General features: G+C 62.1%; 1 protein-coding gene across 1 annotated transcript in view; it reads right to left on the bottom strand.

Annotated features, from left to right (window-relative positions):
- SLC7A5 (solute carrier family 7 member 5) overlaps positions 1 to 18,366 on the bottom strand; it is a 30,319-nt gene extending 11,953 nt beyond the window's left edge. Inside the window, exons 1-2 of the mRNA XM_065898638.1 lie at positions 17,750 to 18,366; positions 3,878 to 4,003 (exon numbers count right to left, since the gene is read on the bottom strand). Of these exons, the coding sequence (XP_065754710.1) occupies positions 3,878 to 4,003; positions 17,750 to 18,281 (658 nt within the window). The 5' untranslated portion in view covers positions 18,282 to 18,366. The remainder of the gene's footprint in view (positions 1 to 3,877; positions 4,004 to 17,749) is intronic.
- Between the last annotated feature and the right edge of the window lie 580 nt (positions 18,367 to 18,946).

Here is an 18,946-nt window from a genome sequence, read left to right on the forward strand (position 1 = left end):
CTGCTGCGGCCCCATCCGAGCAGCTGACCACCCAGGGCATGGGTGAGCAAGGTCGGCAGGGAGAGAGCCAACTTCCAGGCCTTTGGTCTCATCCCCGAGGGCAGCACAAGCAAAGCATGTGTCTTCCCATCTGTGATGACTCTGGACGCGGAATCTGCAGAGCCACGCAGGCTGATCGAAAGGTCTCAATTAAAAACAATCAAAGAGCACCCGGAGGGCTTCCCTGGTGGCGCAGCGGTTGACAGTCCGCCTGCCGATGCAGGGGACGCGGGTTCGTGCCCCGGTCCGGGAAGATCCCACATGCCGCGGAGCGGCTGGGCCCGTGAGCCATGGCCGCTGAGCCTGTGCGTCCGGAGCCTGCGCTCCGCAACGGGAGAGGCCACAACAGTGAGAGGCCCGCGTACCGCAAAAAAAAAAAAAAGAGCGTCCAGAGGAAAGAGCCACTCGCGTCCAAGCCCTCCCGCGGTGGCTGAGGGGTGCCCATGTCTGCCACGTGACCTGCTGCTCTGGGCATTGGGCGAGGAGCAGACTGGCCCGCCCTCCCCCTCGGCCCCGCCCCTGTCTCCTGGGGCACAGGTGACCGTGGGGGGAACTGAACCCCAGCCACGTGGCCCCCGTTACAGCACCCTGCGGTCCCAGCATGACCCTGAGCCCCTCTGAGACGGCCTCCATCACAGGGCCCCTAAGTCCTGCACTAGGGGAGGCCGAGCCCGGGAGCCCCCGAAATGTCTCCCCTCCCTGTGAGGACAACAGCCGGGCTCACAGGCCGCCCAAGCTGCCTGCCCACAACCTGAAGACAGTTTCAGGCGGCACCAAGGCCTGGGGCCATGTGGCCACTTCACACGTGAGGACGCCGAGGCTCTAGCAAGCGAAGGCCCTGCTGAGACCCAGACCCTCCCAGGACGAGGGTCTCCTCCCTGCCCCCCAGTGCTGGGCCTTCCCCACCAGCTCCGGACACCACCCTGGGACAGGACGCAGGGTGGGCCGTCCCTCGAGGGAGCTCTCGTCCCCGCACACAGTGCCCATCATCACAGGCCTTGTGGGGTCACGACTGGACCCCGACCCTGCTACAAGCCGGGCAGGGTCGGGCCACCACTGCTCTGTGGCCTGGGGGCCCACTAACCTAAGAACTAAAACACACACTGTCAAGTGACTGCCAGCCGAGTCCCAGCCCTGCGGGCACGCTGGCCTTCACAGCTCCATCGGGGCCTCCCCACTGCCAGGATCCCCTTCGGCCCAGGTGGACCCCTGCCACCCCTGCCCTAGGTCACTCCATGGCAGTGCCCGGACACACATGATCAGCACAGGGGCCAGGAGCCTCCACGCCCAGCTCTCCCGGACACGGGGGCCTACGTCTCAGCGCCAGGTGATCTCGCAGGAACTGCCATGGAGGCCAGGGGCCGGGGCCGGGCCTGTCGGTTCCCCCTCCCGTGAGCTCCCCCAGGGGGCACCCTTAACCTGCAGGGTGACACCAGCTGCTCCAACTGCTCCAGGAGACGCCGGGGGCCCGCCCACCAGAGGACACAGCCGAGCAAAACCACAACGGTCCCATTGCGTGTCCTCTAGGAGGGGCTGGGGCTCAAGGGACGAGCCTTCCCCACTCCCACCCTCCAGTCTCAGAATGGCCTGGCCTTGGGCCGTGGGCCTGCTGGGTGTTGTAGGTAAAGGGCCGACAGGGAGAAGTCAAAGCGGGCACAGAGTGCCCTCGGCCCACCGCTGTCACTCAGCCCTGGTCCTCGGGGCGCCCCCTCCACACCACGTGCCGGGCCTGCTTCTCTCTGCGGCCGCCCCTGGCCAAGCCTCCGCCACCCACACTTCATGGCCACCGGGCTCTGAAATGCCGGCCTGATTTCAGTGCCCCCCTCCTGAGAAGGCTGGGGGGAATCCAGAGGCCTCGCGTGGTGCCAGGCCCCGCATGCGTGCCTCCCCCGGCCTCCGGGCCACCTGAGCCCCTCCCGGGCCCTGCAGAGCCAGCCCCGGCCACACCAACTCTGAGCCTTCATCCAGCCGTCCCTCTGGCCCTCAGAAGGGCCTTCCTGATCGGGGCCGAGCCCTGCCTGCCCGTCTGCGAGTCTCCTGTGCACATGTTTGATGTCCGCACACCAGACACAGCGCGAGCCCCGGACGGCAGGGCCGAGTCCTCAACTGGGTCTCAGCACAGAGCCACACCCGGGGCCTCAGAAACTTCTGGTGAGGGAGGACAGGAAGGCGGGCAGGACTGCGACGAGGACGAGGCCTGGAACAGAGGCCTGGAACCTGGACCTGCCAGGCTCCACGCCCCAGCCCCTTCTGCAGCCCCCAGGCCCCCCTCTGGGCACCAGGCAGGCCAGGCGGGGCCAGGCACTGGTAAAGGGCAGAGACGGCACGTGGGCGGGTCTGCGAGATGCGGGTCATGTCCTCCAGATGCACCGTGGCTCGCAGCCAATCTGGGCACCATCACGCTGAGCCCCTGCCCGAGGGGCCCTGGCCCTTCCGCCAACATTCAGCATGGGATCCTTGGGGCAGCCGCCCAAGGGGTAAGTCAGGCGACTCTCGTGGGGAAAGGGTTGTTTTCACAAAGTGTCCTCTACAAGGGAGGGCATCCATCTGGGAGGGAAACCAGCGGACAGGAATTTTGCAGACACTGCACTGCCTCCCAGGTTCAGAAAGGAATGGCTTCGGGGGGAGGACGTTTTCGATGGCAGTAGAATTATAAACACGTTATGTATTCAAGCTGAACAAAGGCGCTTTGCTATCCCTGCTGAAATTTGTTTTTACAAAACTCCGGCCCCCCTACATTCTTCACCAGCCTGTATCTAATCACACCAGCCAAGCAAGACCTTCACCAGCAAGTCCTCTTCAAATGACACTGAACGTGCTCCCCAGCTAGACCGTCTGGTGGGCGCAGGATGGATTTTTCCTCCTACCCACTGGTTTCCACCCATAAGCTCTGAGTGGCAGGGAGTCCCTCAGCTCCCTTAGTGCCCCCGTCAGCACTCCTGGTACCTGGAACCCAGCCCGGCCGGGGTCCTCCAGACAAAGTCTTGTCTTTAGGAAGATGCTGGAACCTGAGATCCCAGGAAGCCAGGGGACACAGAGGCTGCTCTCCCCGCTCCCCGACACACGGGGCTAGGGGGGTGGGGGCGGTGCTGCTCTGTGTCGTCACGGTGACCTCAGCCCCTACGAGACCACAGATCTGTGGCAGCCATGCACAAGGCTAGCGTGGGCCTGCCATCCAGCCATCCTGGAGAAGCCAGTACCTCCGTTCACCAAGAGACACCCTCGAGAATGTTCCCAACAGCATCCCTCTCAGTAGCCAGAAACGGGGAGACTCCACCTGCCCACAGCATAAACTTCGCGTCCCATTCACAAGAACGCGGCCCAGCGGGAAGACACACTGCCACCAAACGCCACTGCATCGGCGCCCATCGTGGGAGGGGTCGGCATGGCGGGCAGCCATCCACAGGGCACGGGGACCCTGCTGGGGGCTGGGGGCACGTTCCCGTGTGGAAGATCCAGCGGCACCGGCAATAGCGCCTCTCGGCCGTGCTGCTAATGCAGGAGGCGCGTCGCCAAGCTCTCCCCACGAACCACCGCCCACCCCGGTCACCACCAGGCCCACCCTGTGTGGGCAGGACAGCGGCCTCTGCGTGGCGGACCTGTTTCTCCTGCTGCTCTGGGACGGACGACCCGCCAGGTGACGTGCAGCCCACCTAACTCAGTGTCAGTGCTTCTCCCGGGACCGCGTGACGCGCCGACTCCAGTGACACCCGTTAGCTAAGGCGGTGGATTAGGGGCCGGGCGCTCCGAGACGGGGCCCCCTCCCCCTCCCCCCACACGCCCCCAGGCTCAGCAGGGCCTCCCGGGACAGCTGGGAGACCCCAGGGGCTGCACTCACCCTTCCCGATCTGGATGAAGCCGAGCAGGATGATCAAGGCCAGCGCCAGGAGTTTGGCCGCGGCGAAGGCGTCCTGGACGCGGGTGGCAGCCTTCACGCTGTAACAATTGACGGCCGTGAGCAGTACTGTGGAGACAGGGGCAGCGAGTGAGTCCCGCGGAAACGCGGGCAGAGGGGCCGGTGGGGAGAACCCCAGCCCTGAGGTCACAGGCTGAGAGACAGCTGTGAGCCCAGGTGCCCCCCAGGCTGCCAAAAAGGTCTTTTTGTCCTAATGAATGAATTTCAACACGTCACCGCCACCTGAGTCCCTCCTGCAGGAGCCCTCGAGGAGAGCGCTGTGCTCAGAGCAGGCTGAACGCCCACACTGCCATCTCGGGGCGGCGGGGGGGGGGGCGGGGTGCTCAGTCACCTTTCTGCTCCCACCTGACACTTCAGCACAAGTGTCAGGCTCTCCCACAGGCACCCAAACTTCTCAAGGTGGGAACCCTCTCTTCAGAGGGTCCTCGTAGGATCCCACAGGGGCACAAGGGGTGCGGCATCACCCTGACAAGTCACGGGGGCTGAAGGAGATGCACAGCCCAGGCTCCCAGTGGTGAGAATAGCAAACGAGCACGAACTCTGCGGCTGGTGTCACAGCAGATACTAAAGACCCAGACTCCATGCCAGTCACCACCACGGGGAGGGAGAGGAGACACGGGGGGCGGGCAGCTAAGCCAGGCTCCCCAAATGTGCCGACACACGCAGGCCCCGCCTGGGACCCCAGGGTGACCCTCCAAGTGCTGAGCAGAGGTGGAGGCAGCGCTCAGTCTTCAGGGACCTCGCCAGCAGCCCCTCTGCAAACTCACCACAGAACAAAATTAGATGAAAACAAAGGCAACAAACCAACACTCAACACCCGTGCCTTCCTACTCGGTGGTTCCTACCTGTCGGCCGAGTCGCACGTGGAAACACGCACGCCGTGAGGCCAGCGCTCCAGTGCCCACGCCACTGCTGACGCCAGCTACCCAGGGAGATGGCTGGGGCGCAAATGGGGCCTTTTATTCTCGGCAGGCTGGCGGTCAAACATTAACCAGCACAGCCTGGACCCAAGGGAAGGGCGTCTGTCCACCATGCCCCGCACACACCGGCTTTTCCCAAGGGCTGCGGTGGGTGAGAAAGTCTGGACCGGGCTTCCCTGGGCGGGCAGATGCCATGTGGCTTCTTCCCCCAGCTAAATCAATTACGTTTACTTTTACAACGTGAGGGAAAGGCCACAACGAAATAAATCCACGCTATTTAACCAGATGAGACCTGACAGTTCAGGTGTGAGAAAAACAGGAAATGGCCCCCTGAGCTCTGGTTAGGACCGGGGGCCCACACTGCACCCCACCCACGCTTAGTGCTTCCAGAAATTAACTGATACCCAAATACCGCCTGCTGTGTCACTTTCTCTTTGCCGCCCTAAGCCTGGCCGATGCAGTGGCTGACCACGACTGTTTGCTACGCCCTCAGGAAGTTCAGGCTGAAAACTTTCAAAACCAGTTGCTTTTGGCTGCTACCCCTAAACTGAAACCCTCAGATGTTCCCAGACCAGATATGAAGGCAAAGAGCCGTCACAAATGGACCTGGAGTGGCCCTCACTCGTGGGGACCCGGGCCGAGTCTGCACCTGTCAGAGGCTCGTGGTAAAATGAGCTGCCTCAGGGTGGTGGCGCTTACACGAGGCTGTGAGAACGGGGGGACAAAGTATCCATGTCACAGCACTGAAGCCATCTCCGGCAGCAGGAGCTGAGCCCGGCCTCAGATGAGGGGGCCGACGTGTGCAAGGGACAAACAGGACCAGTGACCTCCGCCGTGTGGCTCTGGGGTGGACACACTCTCAGTTCGGGCCCTCGGGACCAAGGCAGAGACAGCTGTCCCGTATTAAGTACATCAGCACTGCCATTCCCAGCACAGAAGAGGAAACAGAGGCTCAGAGAGGACCCCTGTACACGGTGCTAGGGGCAGACCCAGATCTCTGAGGCCCGACTGATCTCCCACCGCCAGGTCGGGGGCGGGGGCGGGGGCGGAGGTTGAACAGCAGAATTACCTTCTCCTGGGCATCCAGGCTGGTGCGACCTGCCACGTGGCTGGGACCCAGGGTGAGGGGGCCTTGGAGGGCAACCCAGGTTCTTTCCCATCACTGGCCCCAGGGAGCCTGTGCACAGTAAGGCGGGGAGGGGGCTCTTCCAGGACAGTCGCACGTTATGGGGAATGTGGCAGCCCTGAGGCCTTCCCTTCCGGACGCGCCAAGAGGCTGACAGATTGCATCACACTCCTCCATTCACGCCAGGCAGGAAGCGGGGAGAGCCGTGGCCAAGCCACACACGGGGAGGTGGCTCTTCCCGCCGCCAGCCCTGCCCGGCTGCCCTCACTGTTACCGCTGCACGACTCACCTGGTTTGACTCACCCCATTTGGGGTGTGCACCCCAAGGGGAGCAGGGGCACCTCTCCCCACCTCACAGATAAGGACCTGGAAGATCCAGGAAGGGGGTGTGGCTGGCCCAGAGCCCCAGCCCCAGGGCCATCCCCCTGCGGTGGTCACTGGGGGCGGGACAGACCGAGGCCCAGGGCCCCTCCTCTACCGACGCAAGGCCCTCCCCTTCAGGATCACAGGGTGCCACCCTGCCTGTGCAGAGCGGAGCCCACCCGGCAGGTGTCCGAGCCCCTGTGGACAGAGGGTATTGTTCCTTGAGCTCAGCTCCGTGTCAGAGAGTGGACAGGCAAGGCCGGGCTGGCCGTCTGCAGTAGGGAGGGGAATGGGCTGGATCCCAGAACAAAGTGGACTTTGTAATATTCATTTCCTTTATAGAAAGAAGAACTCAGACATATGATGAAACTTTAGTGTCCACTGACTTCAGCTGATGAGTAAACAAACACTTTATTATCCTCCCTAGTGTCCTTTCTAAAAAACTCTGAAATGAAACAGAATCTAAAGTAAATCAGGGGATTCACTAGGACCCGTGTCTCTTAGCCTTAAGGAAAGCAGCGCTGGGAGGCTGTCTGGGAGGCTGGATTTGCCTCTCGGCTACACTGGTTTTAGGCCCCGTCACCTGGACAAGGTGCCTGACTCTTCAGAGCCTCAGCTTCCACACCCGCAGGATGGAGGGGGGTGACAGGGACACGAGAGGCTCCGGGTGTCACACAGGGTCTGCTGCCGCCACTACCACTACTCCCGGCAGTACCCCCACCTGCGCTGCGTGGCAGGGGGACGACAGTCTACCCCAGCGCACCCGCAGGCGGGCTGCTGGGTGAGGCCAGCACACTGGCGGGAGGGCACCCCGGCTGGCAGCCGGCCCCCTCGGGGTTCCCCGTGCCAGCACCCCCAGATAAGCACCCCGCAACAGCTGGGGCCGGGGAGATAGAGCCCAGCGGCCTCCGGAGAGAAGCGGCAGTGGGCTGCGTGCAGAAGGCGGGAGCAGGCGGGGCCTGGCGGCTGGTGCCACGGGCCAAGCGGGAAGCCCGCCCTTCAGGGCTGTGCCTGTCCTGCCCTCATCCCGCCGTGACACAGTCACCTAGCTGGCCTGCAGGGGCACCCCAGCTCAACCTCGCAAATGAGCCGGGGTCCCCGGGGCTGTGCTGGAGGGCCCGCCACCCTCTGCAAAGTCACCGTTCCTCTGCCAACGGACCCACGAACTCGCACTCACACCCTGGCCCACCGCTCCCCACCCGAGGGGCTCCACCCATACCCCATCCTCGTGCCCGAGACAGCAGGAAGCGCTGCCCAGTGGGGGAGGGAGAACCCCTTGGCTGGCCTCCTGGGCTGCTCTCACCCCATGGCCCTGGGGACAGCTGGTCACACTTAGAGCCGGGCCATGAGCGCCAACTCCAGCTGCGGCCTGGCGGACCAGGTGGCTTGAGTTCAGAGTCCTGTCTGCAGACCGCAAGGGCCACACGTGCCCAGGGGGCCACCCGGGCCGAGGACAGGGGCTGGCCCACGGGCTCGGGGATGCACGGCAGCCCCCCCATCTGTTATTTCTCAGGACCCGCCTTGGGTAGCGCCTCCGGGACCCTCCCAGACCCTGAGCACAGGGTGGCCGGCGGGGAGCTGCCACTGCTCCGCCCACCAGCGTACAAATGGGACGGGTGCCACCAGTCTCTGGGAGGGCACTTATCTGAGCAGTTCCCAAAGGCTCCTGCCCAGCCTCGCCTGACGTGACCTCTCACCCCGGCCTGACCGGTTATCTCACTCTCCAGGCCCCAGGGTCCACCTCCTGGTGATAACTCTTCACACATAGGCTGCTGTCAGCTGTCAGCCACTGAGGGCCAGCCTCCCAGCCCCCTGGTACATGCTGCACAGCCACAGCCGACTGGCTGTCTCACTCCCAAGGGAGAGCTTGAAATGCATTTTAAAACACCAAAACAAAACAATACAAAAAACACACCCAAATCTTCGTTCCCCGAACCCGCACCCCCTGCAGTGGAAGCGCGGAGTCTTAACCACTGGACCACCAGGAAAGTCCCTCTGCTCAATATTCTGTTAACAACCTAATGGGAAAAGAATTTGAAAAAGAATAGATATGTGTATATGTATATGCATAACCGAATCACTTTGCTGTACACCTGACACTAACACAGCGTTGTTAATCAACTATACTCGAAAATAAAATTAAAAAATTTTAAGTTAAAAAAAAACAAAGAAACCACATACCCAAATCCATTTCCCTCTCTGACAGAGGGTGACACCCTGATGGGATTTATCAGGCCCAGTGACCAGGGCTGCCCCTGGATTTCGTGTACGCCAGTAACAAAATCTTCAACAAACCCGGCAACGAGGGCCAAGTATGAGCACCTGCTGCGTGCTCTCCATCGTTCAGCGTCCTCGGCACTGCCGGGGGTCCCCTCACCCTCACCCCCTCTGCTGACTCGAGGACAAACACACCAGACAACGGCATGACTGACGCCAAGAGAACCATCTGAAAGCAAAGCACCTGGGGACTGGCTGGCCGCCCACTCATGAGAACACCCGTCTACTGTCCCCACGTCTCTGATGGGGCCGCAGCCGTGGACCCTCCCTCGTCCCCGGCCCAGTGTCTGTAGGGACCGTCCCCCTCCAGGATGGAAAGGGGAGTGCAGGTATCACTTGGGTTTCATGCAGGGTCCACGGGTCAGAGCCCCAGAGCCTAGAACCTCACTACCAAGTGAGTCCTACGAAGCCGCCAGTGGCGTCCTCAAATGAGTCTCTGAAAAAGGTGCTTTCTGTACGTGGCTTCACGACGCTTAAGAAAAAGGGCCAATACTTGAGGCAAAGCCAGTCTGAGGCCCAGCGGTAACTGCCACCCCACACAGGTGGGAGGGGCCGAGCCGCCAGCCAGAGGAGCCCCGTTTTACCCGCAGCTCTGCCGGCAGGCCCCCGGCGGCCCCCGAGACAGGAGCGGAAGTGGCTGGCAGGCGGGGCGTGCTGCAGGAAGCCGGGCCAGCCTGGTCTCTTGGGGCAGCAGCTGTCACGGGGCCGGAGAGCAGCAGAAGCTGAGTACTGTGACTGAGGCCGGACGAGCCCTGGGCCCAGGCAGCCGGCCCACCTGCCGTCCGGAGCCTCTACCCGCCGAACAGCAGCACCCGCGGGGCCCCTGGACCCGGAGCCCCGGCTGCAGGTGGGCCGAGGCTCCTCGACTGTGGCCAGGGAAACCCTGGGCTTGAGTGACCCAGGCGTCTGGGAGAGTGGCCAGCAGCGGGGGTGACCACCGACAAAGCGTCCAGTCGCTCTGGCGTTCTTGTCCTGCCTTTACTCTACTGTCCAAAACCGCCCAGCACACGGGGACCCAGGGCCTCCACTCTGGTCCTGGACACCCAGTTATCCACTGGGCTTGGCGAGAGCCCCCTCCACCCCAGGCCCGGCCCCCACGATGGCCTGTGCCTCCACAACCCAGCACCTTCCCCTCCTGCCCTAACTCTGCTGCCTCCTAATAACAGATAGGTCTCCCCCCAACCCCGGAGCATATCAGAATCCCTGAGGACCTCGTAACACAGGTCCCCGCAACCCAGAGCGTCTGACTGGGCAGGCCCGAGAACCTGCATTTCTCACAGTTCAGGGAGAACCAGTGGGTGACTTCACGACGTGTAATTCACCTTTACTGGCTCTAAGAGAGTGCACACACAGGACCCAGCTGTACCCCAAACACCTAAGAAGGCCGACCTCGCTTCCAGGCGTGCTCAAATACAGAGCCCGCTCAGGGTGACAGTCCGGCTCCTGACCCACCCAGGACCCCACCACCGGCCACTCCAGATCGGAGCCTCCGGAGAGTCTGGAAAACTGAAAGAAAATGAAGGAATTCTCAGGGGCAGGGGCTGCTCAGGTGGGACCAAGGGCTCCAACTCCAGTGTCTGATCTCCGCCAAGAGAGGCAGCGGCCACAGGAGCCAAAGGACGCGACACCTCAGTCCAGTTGGGACGATGCCCCTCCAACACCCCCACCCTTGTCGAGCCACTGATTTCCTGCAAAAAGAATTGCTAACAGGCCGAGTCACATTTTCAAATGCGACCAGCCCTGGAACGTGTTTCACGTTTTCCATTTTTAACTGGGGCTGGGTGATGCCTGGCCACAGAGCTCCCCTTGCTTGGTGGTGGGGGTCTCAGCGCGCATCAGGAACAGGGCTGACACTTCATTTCAAAACACACCAGGACTTCCCTGGAGGAGCAGTGGTTGGGAGTCTGCCTGCCAAGACAGGGGACACGGGTTTGATCCCTAGTCTGGGAAGATCCCACATGCCGTGGAGCAGCTAAGCCCGTGTACCACAACTACTGAGGCTGCGCTCTAGAGCCCGCGAGCCACAACTACTGAGCCCACGTGCCACACTTTCTGAAGCCCGCGCACCTGGAGCCCGTGCTCCACAACGAGGGAAGCCACCGCAATGAGAAGCTCGTGTACCGCAACGAAGACCCAAACACAGCCCAAAACAAAAATAGATAAATTAAAAAAATAATAATAAACAAAACATACCAGAAAAAGGCAGATTCAGTTCACTCTGAGATCTGCTGACACCCGAGCCCTGAAGTTAACAGAAACCCCTCAAGTCTCACCTTTTTTGGTTCTTCTGAAGCAGAGCCCTGCAGAATACAGAGGTTCCCAAAGGTCCCCCCACTCCAACCCCAGCCTCAAGGACAGCCAGGCCCTTAGGAGGGAGCCCCCCTCCAAGTTGGCCCTGATTTCTAACATGCTGTGTGACCTTGGGCAGGTTACTCAGTGGGTCTGAGCCTCTGTTTCCTCATCAGCTAAATAGGAATACTGCTGCTGGCCCCACGGGTGCGTTTTAACATGCAGACACGCCGACTGGCACGCCTGCTGAGTAAAGACGTGCTGAGGACGGCTGAGGCTGTGTGTACAGGGGAGTCCGTGGTTAGTCTCCATCCCTGGCTCGCACCTCTGTGGTCTGGAATCCGCCCCCCACCCAAACCTGCTGCAGCCCCTGAGGGTGAGAGGACACTACAGCATCCACACAGCCCCCTCATTTGCTAGTTGGGGTCAGTGGAGCTCAGAGAGGTTTTCCGACGTGCTGGAAGTCACACAGCAGTCGCCAGGGGAGTGGGGTGAGGACGCCCAGGCCTCCTAAGTCCCACTCCCATGTTCTGGCCACTAGACTGGGGTCTTCAACCCCAGCTGCCCGTGACAGGCTCCCCACCCCGCTCCCCCAGCACACACTATGCACTATTACAGACCTGGCTCTGCCTGGGAGGGCCTGGGCGTCAGTCCTCCGACCATATGGTCCAAGGTGCAGCCAGGGAAGAGACCCACCAACCAGAGCAAGTCCCACAGGGCCCCACCCACCACGAACACACATCTACTGACACCCGTGGAGGGGAGGGGACGGCTGCGTGGGGGGCACAGAAGCAGGCTGTCGTGGTTGGGGGGCAGGGGGCGCCTGGCAGGCTGACTTCAGAACCCTACGACCCTGGACAACAGCCCGGGCTGAGAGTCCCTCCCCATACAGCGAGAGGGCAATCCCTGGTCACCTGGGAGGAGGCCAGACGTGGACCCTCGACGACCCTCTGTGCCTCAGCAGGTGAGCTGACCCCCCAACCCCCCGACCCAGGAATAAGTGCTCATAACCGGACTCTGGTGACCTTCCCTCCCCACCCAGACCCCCGAACCCGGCCCCTCAGCCCGAGCTGTCAGCCCCTCCTGGAACAGGCCGCCCGGGGGCAACTTCTCTCCCCACGCCCCTCCCAGACACACGCACCCCAGCCCCGCCTTGTCCTTTCCCTCAGCTCTGCAGGGGTCTGACACCACAGCTGGTAACACGTGGTTGCTGCTGTGTGGGGTGCCCAGCCAGGGCCCCTCCACCTGCCGCTGTGCCAGACACACCTGCTCTGTCGTGCTGCGTTCCTCGACAGTCCCTCCAACAGCAGACCCTTGCCGTGACGGGCCGGCCAATCACACGCCCCCTGCGGGCAGAACGCGATCACCCCACCGCGCCCCAGGCTCTGGAACACAGGCCCCGTGAGGCCCGGCACCCAGGCCCCGGGTCACGCAGCCGGAGAGCCAGAGCCAGGGCCCTCGCAGGCCTGCCAGCTGACTCAGGCTGACAGGGTGCCCTAGAAGGGGACCAGCTGAGGACACAGCCCTGCAGCCAGCGTCCATGCCGAGGGCTGAATCTTGTACCGGCGTTGGGCAGCTCACGTGGACAGGGACAAAGCGCTAGGGGGCCACGGGGTTACGGTGGGCCATGGGCCCACGTCTCTGGGCAGGGGCCTCGGTTCTGTACTGGCTACACTCGGGGCGACTCACAGACGATCAGGCTGCCAGCCAGCAGCCAAGGTCAGGGTGACGCAGAGGGCAGATTGGGTTCCCTGCAGCAGGCTGGAGGCTTCACAGGGCAGGCGCATCCCACTGGGGGAGGGTGGCACAGCCCGGAGGACGCCCCTGCCTGAAGGCAGGTCTGGACACACAGGCAAGGGTGTGTGTCCTCCGGCTGCCCCGCCAACCCACACTCCCAAGCAAGAATGCAGGATCCTGCCAGGACTAAGGAAAGAGCTGGGCAGGGAACTCCTGCCAGGATGTACAGGGGACCCCAACCACCGAGCCAAGAAGCTGCTGGACTGGGCAGTGGTCCTGCTGGGGGGAGAGGACAGGACAAGGCCCGTTGGTGGGGACAGGCGTGCTCTGGGCAGCTCCCCCAGCCAGTAATCCAGACAAGGGCCCAGGAAGGTTACCCTGACTGACTGGGGGTGTGGAATCACGTGCCCCCCGGTCCCCGGCACCTGCTGTGAGTCACCGGAGGGGACAGGAACTGGAGGCCAGCGTGGGCATGGGACAGGGCCCGTGGCCACTGGGTAGATGGAACCCATGGGGCAGCTGTCAGCCACCCTGCCCTGGAAGCTCGTCTGCAAAGTTCTGAGAGGAAGACGGAGGTTTTTCTAGCTGGTTTCCTATAAGGGGTCCGACTCCCCACAGTGCGGGGGCAGTGCTTCCCGGAGAGCCCAGGACACACACACACACCTCAGATCCACTAGTGTGTACTCCTGACGACCTGGCGCCTGGACATGGCGACCGACACTGTCCCGGACGCCTGATACCCCCAGCACAGACACGGCCCTGTCCCCACGCCGGATGACAGAGGCGGCTCCGGAGGGGAAGGGCACCACAGCCCCGGCTCCTGCCCACCGCGCCGCAGTCTCCCTGGCTGTAAAGTGGGGGTGATGACACTGATTTCAAAGGCTGGGCCGTTTATGCCGTGACGGGGGCACCGCTCTTGGGGGGCGGGGGGAGGCTCCCAACCCGGACGGGGCCCAGGGGCTCTGGGAAGCTCTCACCGCGAGTCTGGGGTGAACGAGCAGGGTGGACACCTCTGAGCAGGGTCTGCACATTCCATGGGATCATCAAAGGGGTCCGTGACCCAGAGGAAAAGGGTCAGAAACGCCCTCCCTCAGTCATGCGCTCTGTGAAGTACCCGCCACACCCCGTGACTCGAGCCGGAGCGCTTTCAAGTCTGGCCCAGGAAGTCGGATTTCAGGGCTAATTACCATGCTATCGTCTACACTCAGCTCACAGCTCGCGATTCTGGGGTTGCCAGCTCCTTGGAAACACCCAGAAGCCTCTGCTTCACGTGGCGAGGGGTTCAGGCCGGGCGGCTGGCAGGCGTCCAGACACCCTGAGCCGGCCTCGGGCTGTGCGCCGACCTCGCTGTGACAGGCCTGGTTTGAGGCCCGGGGACACAGCGGTGGACACGCCAGGAAGCCTGGGGGAGAGGGTGTGCTGCCACCCCCTACCCCCTTCGGCTCATGACCCCAACGACCAACTTAGCCTGGAGCCAGCTGGCCACGGCTCACCCCCAGCCACCAAACCCCTGCCTCATCTGCACCCTCCCCTGCGGGGGACAGCTGTGCCCCAGCCCTGGGCAGGCCCCCCCCCAACCCCCGGCAGGGCTGCGGTGCCGCCTGTGCGATGGGCAGCTCAGCTCGGCTCCTGACAGGGAGACGCTGGCCTCCGTCTTCCTCTCCAACGCTCTCCTTCCTTCTTTCCGCTAATAGAGGGGAGGAGAGCAGTTTGCAGGGCGGCTCAAGAGGTCAAGGGCGAACGCCAGAAGGAGGGCACTGCTGAGAACAATCACAGGCACCGTGTGACCAGGGTCCCCGGGTGCCATGCTCGTTAGACATGCAGTGGCCGAGGCTCCTCACAAACACCCACCACGAACCTCCACGTCACAGATGCGGAAACGGAGGCTAGGAGGTCCCGCGAATTTCTCAGATCAGAACCCGGGTCTGTCCACGTGCAGAACGCAGACTCTTTACCTGACACCAGTGGAAAATATCTCAGGTCACAGGTCCCTAGAGGAACAACAGCTGAGGACCCCCTGCCCCCACTCCACGCAGGTTTGCCCGAGTAAGGGTGACAGTGGCGGCGGGGGGCGGGGGCAGCTCACTCTAGGGGAGCCTTGGCAACCCGGTCTGTCCCCTGTGAGAAGGCAGGAAAGAAGTGCTTTCCAGGCCACACCAAGGGCCACCAAGCTGGAAGGGGATGCAGAGTCCCCCTCTTGGCCACCAGCAGACCTGCCAGGCTCTACAAGATGGATGGATGATGTACATGACAACTAGGGGGTCTGAGTGGCCGTCCTCCCCAGTGGGAGAGGGAGCAGGGCGGGCGACCGGGTCTGCAGCCGCTTCCCTGACACCTACGTGTCCTGGGCAGGAGTGACCACAACTCAGACAGGGCCCCATCCAGCAGAGGGAGATGGGAGCCTGTTCAGACGCCTTCTCTCAGGAGCTTCTCCATGAGATAAAGGACTCAAGTTAGGTCGCAGCTGTTTCTGAACCACAATGGCTCCCAGGTACCTGCCCCAGGCAGCTCCTCTCTGTGTATGCCTCGTCCAGCCTCTCCAGATCCCACTGGACCCATCACAGAGAGAGGCGGCCAGGAAGGCTAGAGAAATTGCAGACGAAAACCCCGCCAGGCGAGAACCTCACCTCTCCCGAGTGACTTCCGTCGCAAAGATAAAACCCAGTGTCACCTGAATCTCAAAGCAACGCTACCAAGTTTTCGCTAAGTGATAAATAACCCGTGCAAACCAAACTCCCGGGGGGCCATCGGCAAAGAGTTACGGAGCTCGTGTCCCTCTCTCACCTTCGTGACTCGTTAAAAACATGGAAACACCAGGGCCACACCGTGAGAGGGCCCCATTTCGTCAGACCGACCAGAAAAGGGGCTCGTCCCCTCCCCCCATTTACACTGTCTGTGGGATCATTCTAAGCACCAAAGCCAAACTGAGTCACAACGAGCAGAAAGGAGCTGTCCTGGGGCGAGACCGGGGGCAGGAACGGTCAACTAGCAGAGCCGAGGAGAGCGTGGCTCCCGGACCCGGGATACACTGTTCAAAGATCAGGCCCCGGGGCCGTTTATGAAGCACCGGCACGGGCTGCTGGGCCAGGGGTGCACGTGCCCCCTGCGGGGAGGGGCTCAGGAAGCATGCGATGCAGAGGGCCCTTTCTCCTCTCGAGGAGAAGTTCCAGAACCCAGCCTGTGTGCGATAATCGAACAACACTCAAAAACTTTCTGTGGCTTTTTGCTGCCTTCTCAGACACCCCGAAGAGCAGGCCCCCTCCCTGCATGGCCATAACCTTTCTCTGCGCCCGTGAGAGCAGCCCGGGCCAGCGGCTCCGAGTTCCGCCAGCCTCGCACAGGCCCACGTCCCCCTCTAGACACAGCAGGCTCTAGACTAGCGCTCACTCCTGCAGACAACGTATCCCTTTTTGTTACTGAAGACCTCCTTTCCATCAGAAAAAGCAACAAACACCCTAGCTCACACCCAAAGGGGTGCTGTTCACGTGACCCTCCACGCTGGTGACTGGAGTCTTGGTGAGGGTGTACCCGCCACAGCCCCTTCAGAATCCACCCCGAGCCTTTACCTGCTTAAACCTAAAAGTTTAAGAAAGTAAGGGATCCATTTTCCAAGACTAGAAAGTAGGCCCTTTAAAGGCAGTATCACGTCATTACGTCCTGGGCCGAAACATTAAATAAGACCTAACGATGATGAAAATCGCACAATTAAAATTCTTTAATTGGGGCTTTTCCTTACTCAGCCCAAAGCACCGTCTGAGAAGCCCACCAGAAGCCACAGGTTCCCCCGTCCTCAGGCAGATCGACTGTTGCTGTGACTATTCCTAGATTTGGACCAAAAGTTTTTATAAGCCGAGATCCTCATCGCTGAGACTCCCCCAAAAGGCAAAACGCTCCCCCACCCCCCCACAGCGTAGTTGCTCTGTCAGAGTGTCAGGTCTCCTGGGGTCACCACTTCCCAGAACGTGCCTCAGAGTTCTGAAAGCCCCTCAACACTACCACCACCCCGCAGTGAGCTTATGCGGGAAGCTGGTCCCCAGGCTCAGAATCCCAACAGCATCGGCATGTACTGCTAGTCAGAAGCGGCTCCAAGGGATGGCACAGTCCCCTGAGTCTTGGGGCTCGGACAGAAACCACAAACCAGCCCTGTTAGCTCTGCACTTCTGTGTACCGTCAAGGTGCAGACAGAGCCTCAAATCAGGTGGCAGCTCTGAAAGCAGGACACTTCCGTCTTGCAAGCCTCCTTAGACGTTCACCAAGGGGTAGGCGGAAAACTGCAGCAGCCACAAAGCAAAGAAAATTGCGTGGCTTTTGGTACAAGTGATTTTTTTTTTTCCTGAAATCCCACCAGAAAACAGCCCACCAACGTACCAGGACCTCCTCCACCAACATACTGGGGCCTTATCCACCAACATTTGGACTGTACCCAATGGCTGTATTTCAGCACAGCTTGGGACCCCAAAGCCACCCTGCACACATTTAAGTTTCAGCCAAGCACCTCTCTTTTACAACTCACTAGGCAACCTTCAGGGGACTCAACACTGCTGCCTACACGAGCAACTCATTCACTGCCCACACAGAATCTTATTACTATTTGGTTTTGTATGAGTCAGCCCTTCCTGATTAGCTGGTTTGAATGAGGTGTGGGTTTTTTTTTTTTGGTATTTTTCTTTTTAAACTACGATTTCTCTCTTGAAAAAGGGAGTTTCATTTGAGAACTCAAGCAGACAGGTAGTTGGCTTTTCAAGCACTCCACGTGGGTGCCTTGCAAGAAAGTAAGGATATTGCTTCACTTCCAAGAGCTCTGGATGGACTAAGTGGAAAGGTTAGTTCCGGCTTGAGGCTCAGGGCGGAGACCCTGCTTGCTGTCTGCAGAATTCCCAAGGCGGTGAGGAAACGAATGAATGAAACGCACGTGGGTTCTGGGGCTAGTGTCCTCAGTCTAAAACTGCGGGGTCGGCCCGGGGCCGCGGAATGTGGGCATGGTCCAGGAGTGCGGGAAGGGGCCGGGACGCGGGCGCGCGGCGGCCTCAGCTCGGCGCCCCCCACCCGCCCGCCCGCCGGGGTCCCGGGGCCGATACTCACGCACGCAGAGGCAGGCCACGAGCTTGGCGGCCTCCTCGGGCACCGGGCAGGTGGGGAAGAGCGGCTTGAGCAAGTACGTGGCGAAGACGAGCGCCACGATGTACTGAGAGGAGGGCCGGATGATGAGCAGCTCGATCCAGAGCTTGAGAAAGGCGGGCAGCGAGCCGTAGACCTCGAGCATGTAGGCGTAGTCGCCGCCCGACTTGGTGATGGTGGTGCCGAGCTCTGCGTAGCAAAGCGCGCCCACGATGGAGAACACGCCGCACACGGCCCAAACCACCAGCGCCAGCCCCGGCGAGCCCGCCTCCTTGAGCACGCCGGTGGGTGTCACGAAGATGCCCGAGCCGATGATGGTGCCCACGATGATGGCCACGCCATTGAGCAGCGTGATGTTGCGCTTCAGGGTCACACCCTTGCCCTCCGCGCAATCCGCGCGCTGCGCCGCCAGCATCCGCTCCCGCGCCTGCCGCTCCTCCTCCTCGGCCGCCGCGGGGGCCGCAGCCGCGCGCCGCTTCGGGCCCGAGCCCGCCATGCTGCCGGGCCGGCCGCGTAGGACAGGGCCGGACAGGGCCGGACACGGCGCGCTCGCCTCCCAACGGAGAGAACCCGCTTTGCCGGCGTGGCCGCTACGTTAACCGGCTCCGCGCTGCGCCTTTTATACGCCGCCGCCGGCCCCGCCCTCCAAGCCCCGCCCCCTGCCCGCGCCGCCCGCCCTGCCCTGCCCGCCGCCGTTTACTCGCCTGGCTGGGGTTCGGTCCCGGCCTCTGTTGCGAGGCACCGGCCGGCCCCGCCCCGCGCACGTGGAGCTCGCGGTGTCCCGCGGAGCATGGCTGGCGGTCCGGGTCCCACGTGGTTCCGGGGGATCCCAGCTCCGCCCCGCGCACGTGGAACGCTGGGCTCCTTGCCCTCCTAGCTAGCTCTCTCGTCGCCCTCGCCCCCCCTCCCGCGGTGGCCCCGAGCGCGCACTGGGGACCCCGCTGCTCGTGTGGGAGCGGGCGGTGCAGCAGGGCCGACCTGGGGTCACAGCACAGGATGGATGGGATTTGGGGCGCCTTTGGGGCTCAAAGAAGGCATGCTTGCTTCGCTGGCGGGCGCCCAGCCCCGAGGTGGTAGGCGCCCTCATGGTCTGCTCACCCTGGGGACTTGAGAAGTATTAAGATGATCAGAACCACCTCTCCTGCGGGGAGCTAGAGGGCC

This window comes from Phocoena phocoena, chromosome 20, assembly GCF_963924675.1.
Source record: "Phocoena phocoena chromosome 20, mPhoPho1.1, whole genome shotgun sequence".
In the NCBI taxonomy this organism is placed as follows: Eukaryota; Metazoa; Chordata; class Mammalia; order Artiodactyla; family Phocoenidae; genus Phocoena; species Phocoena phocoena.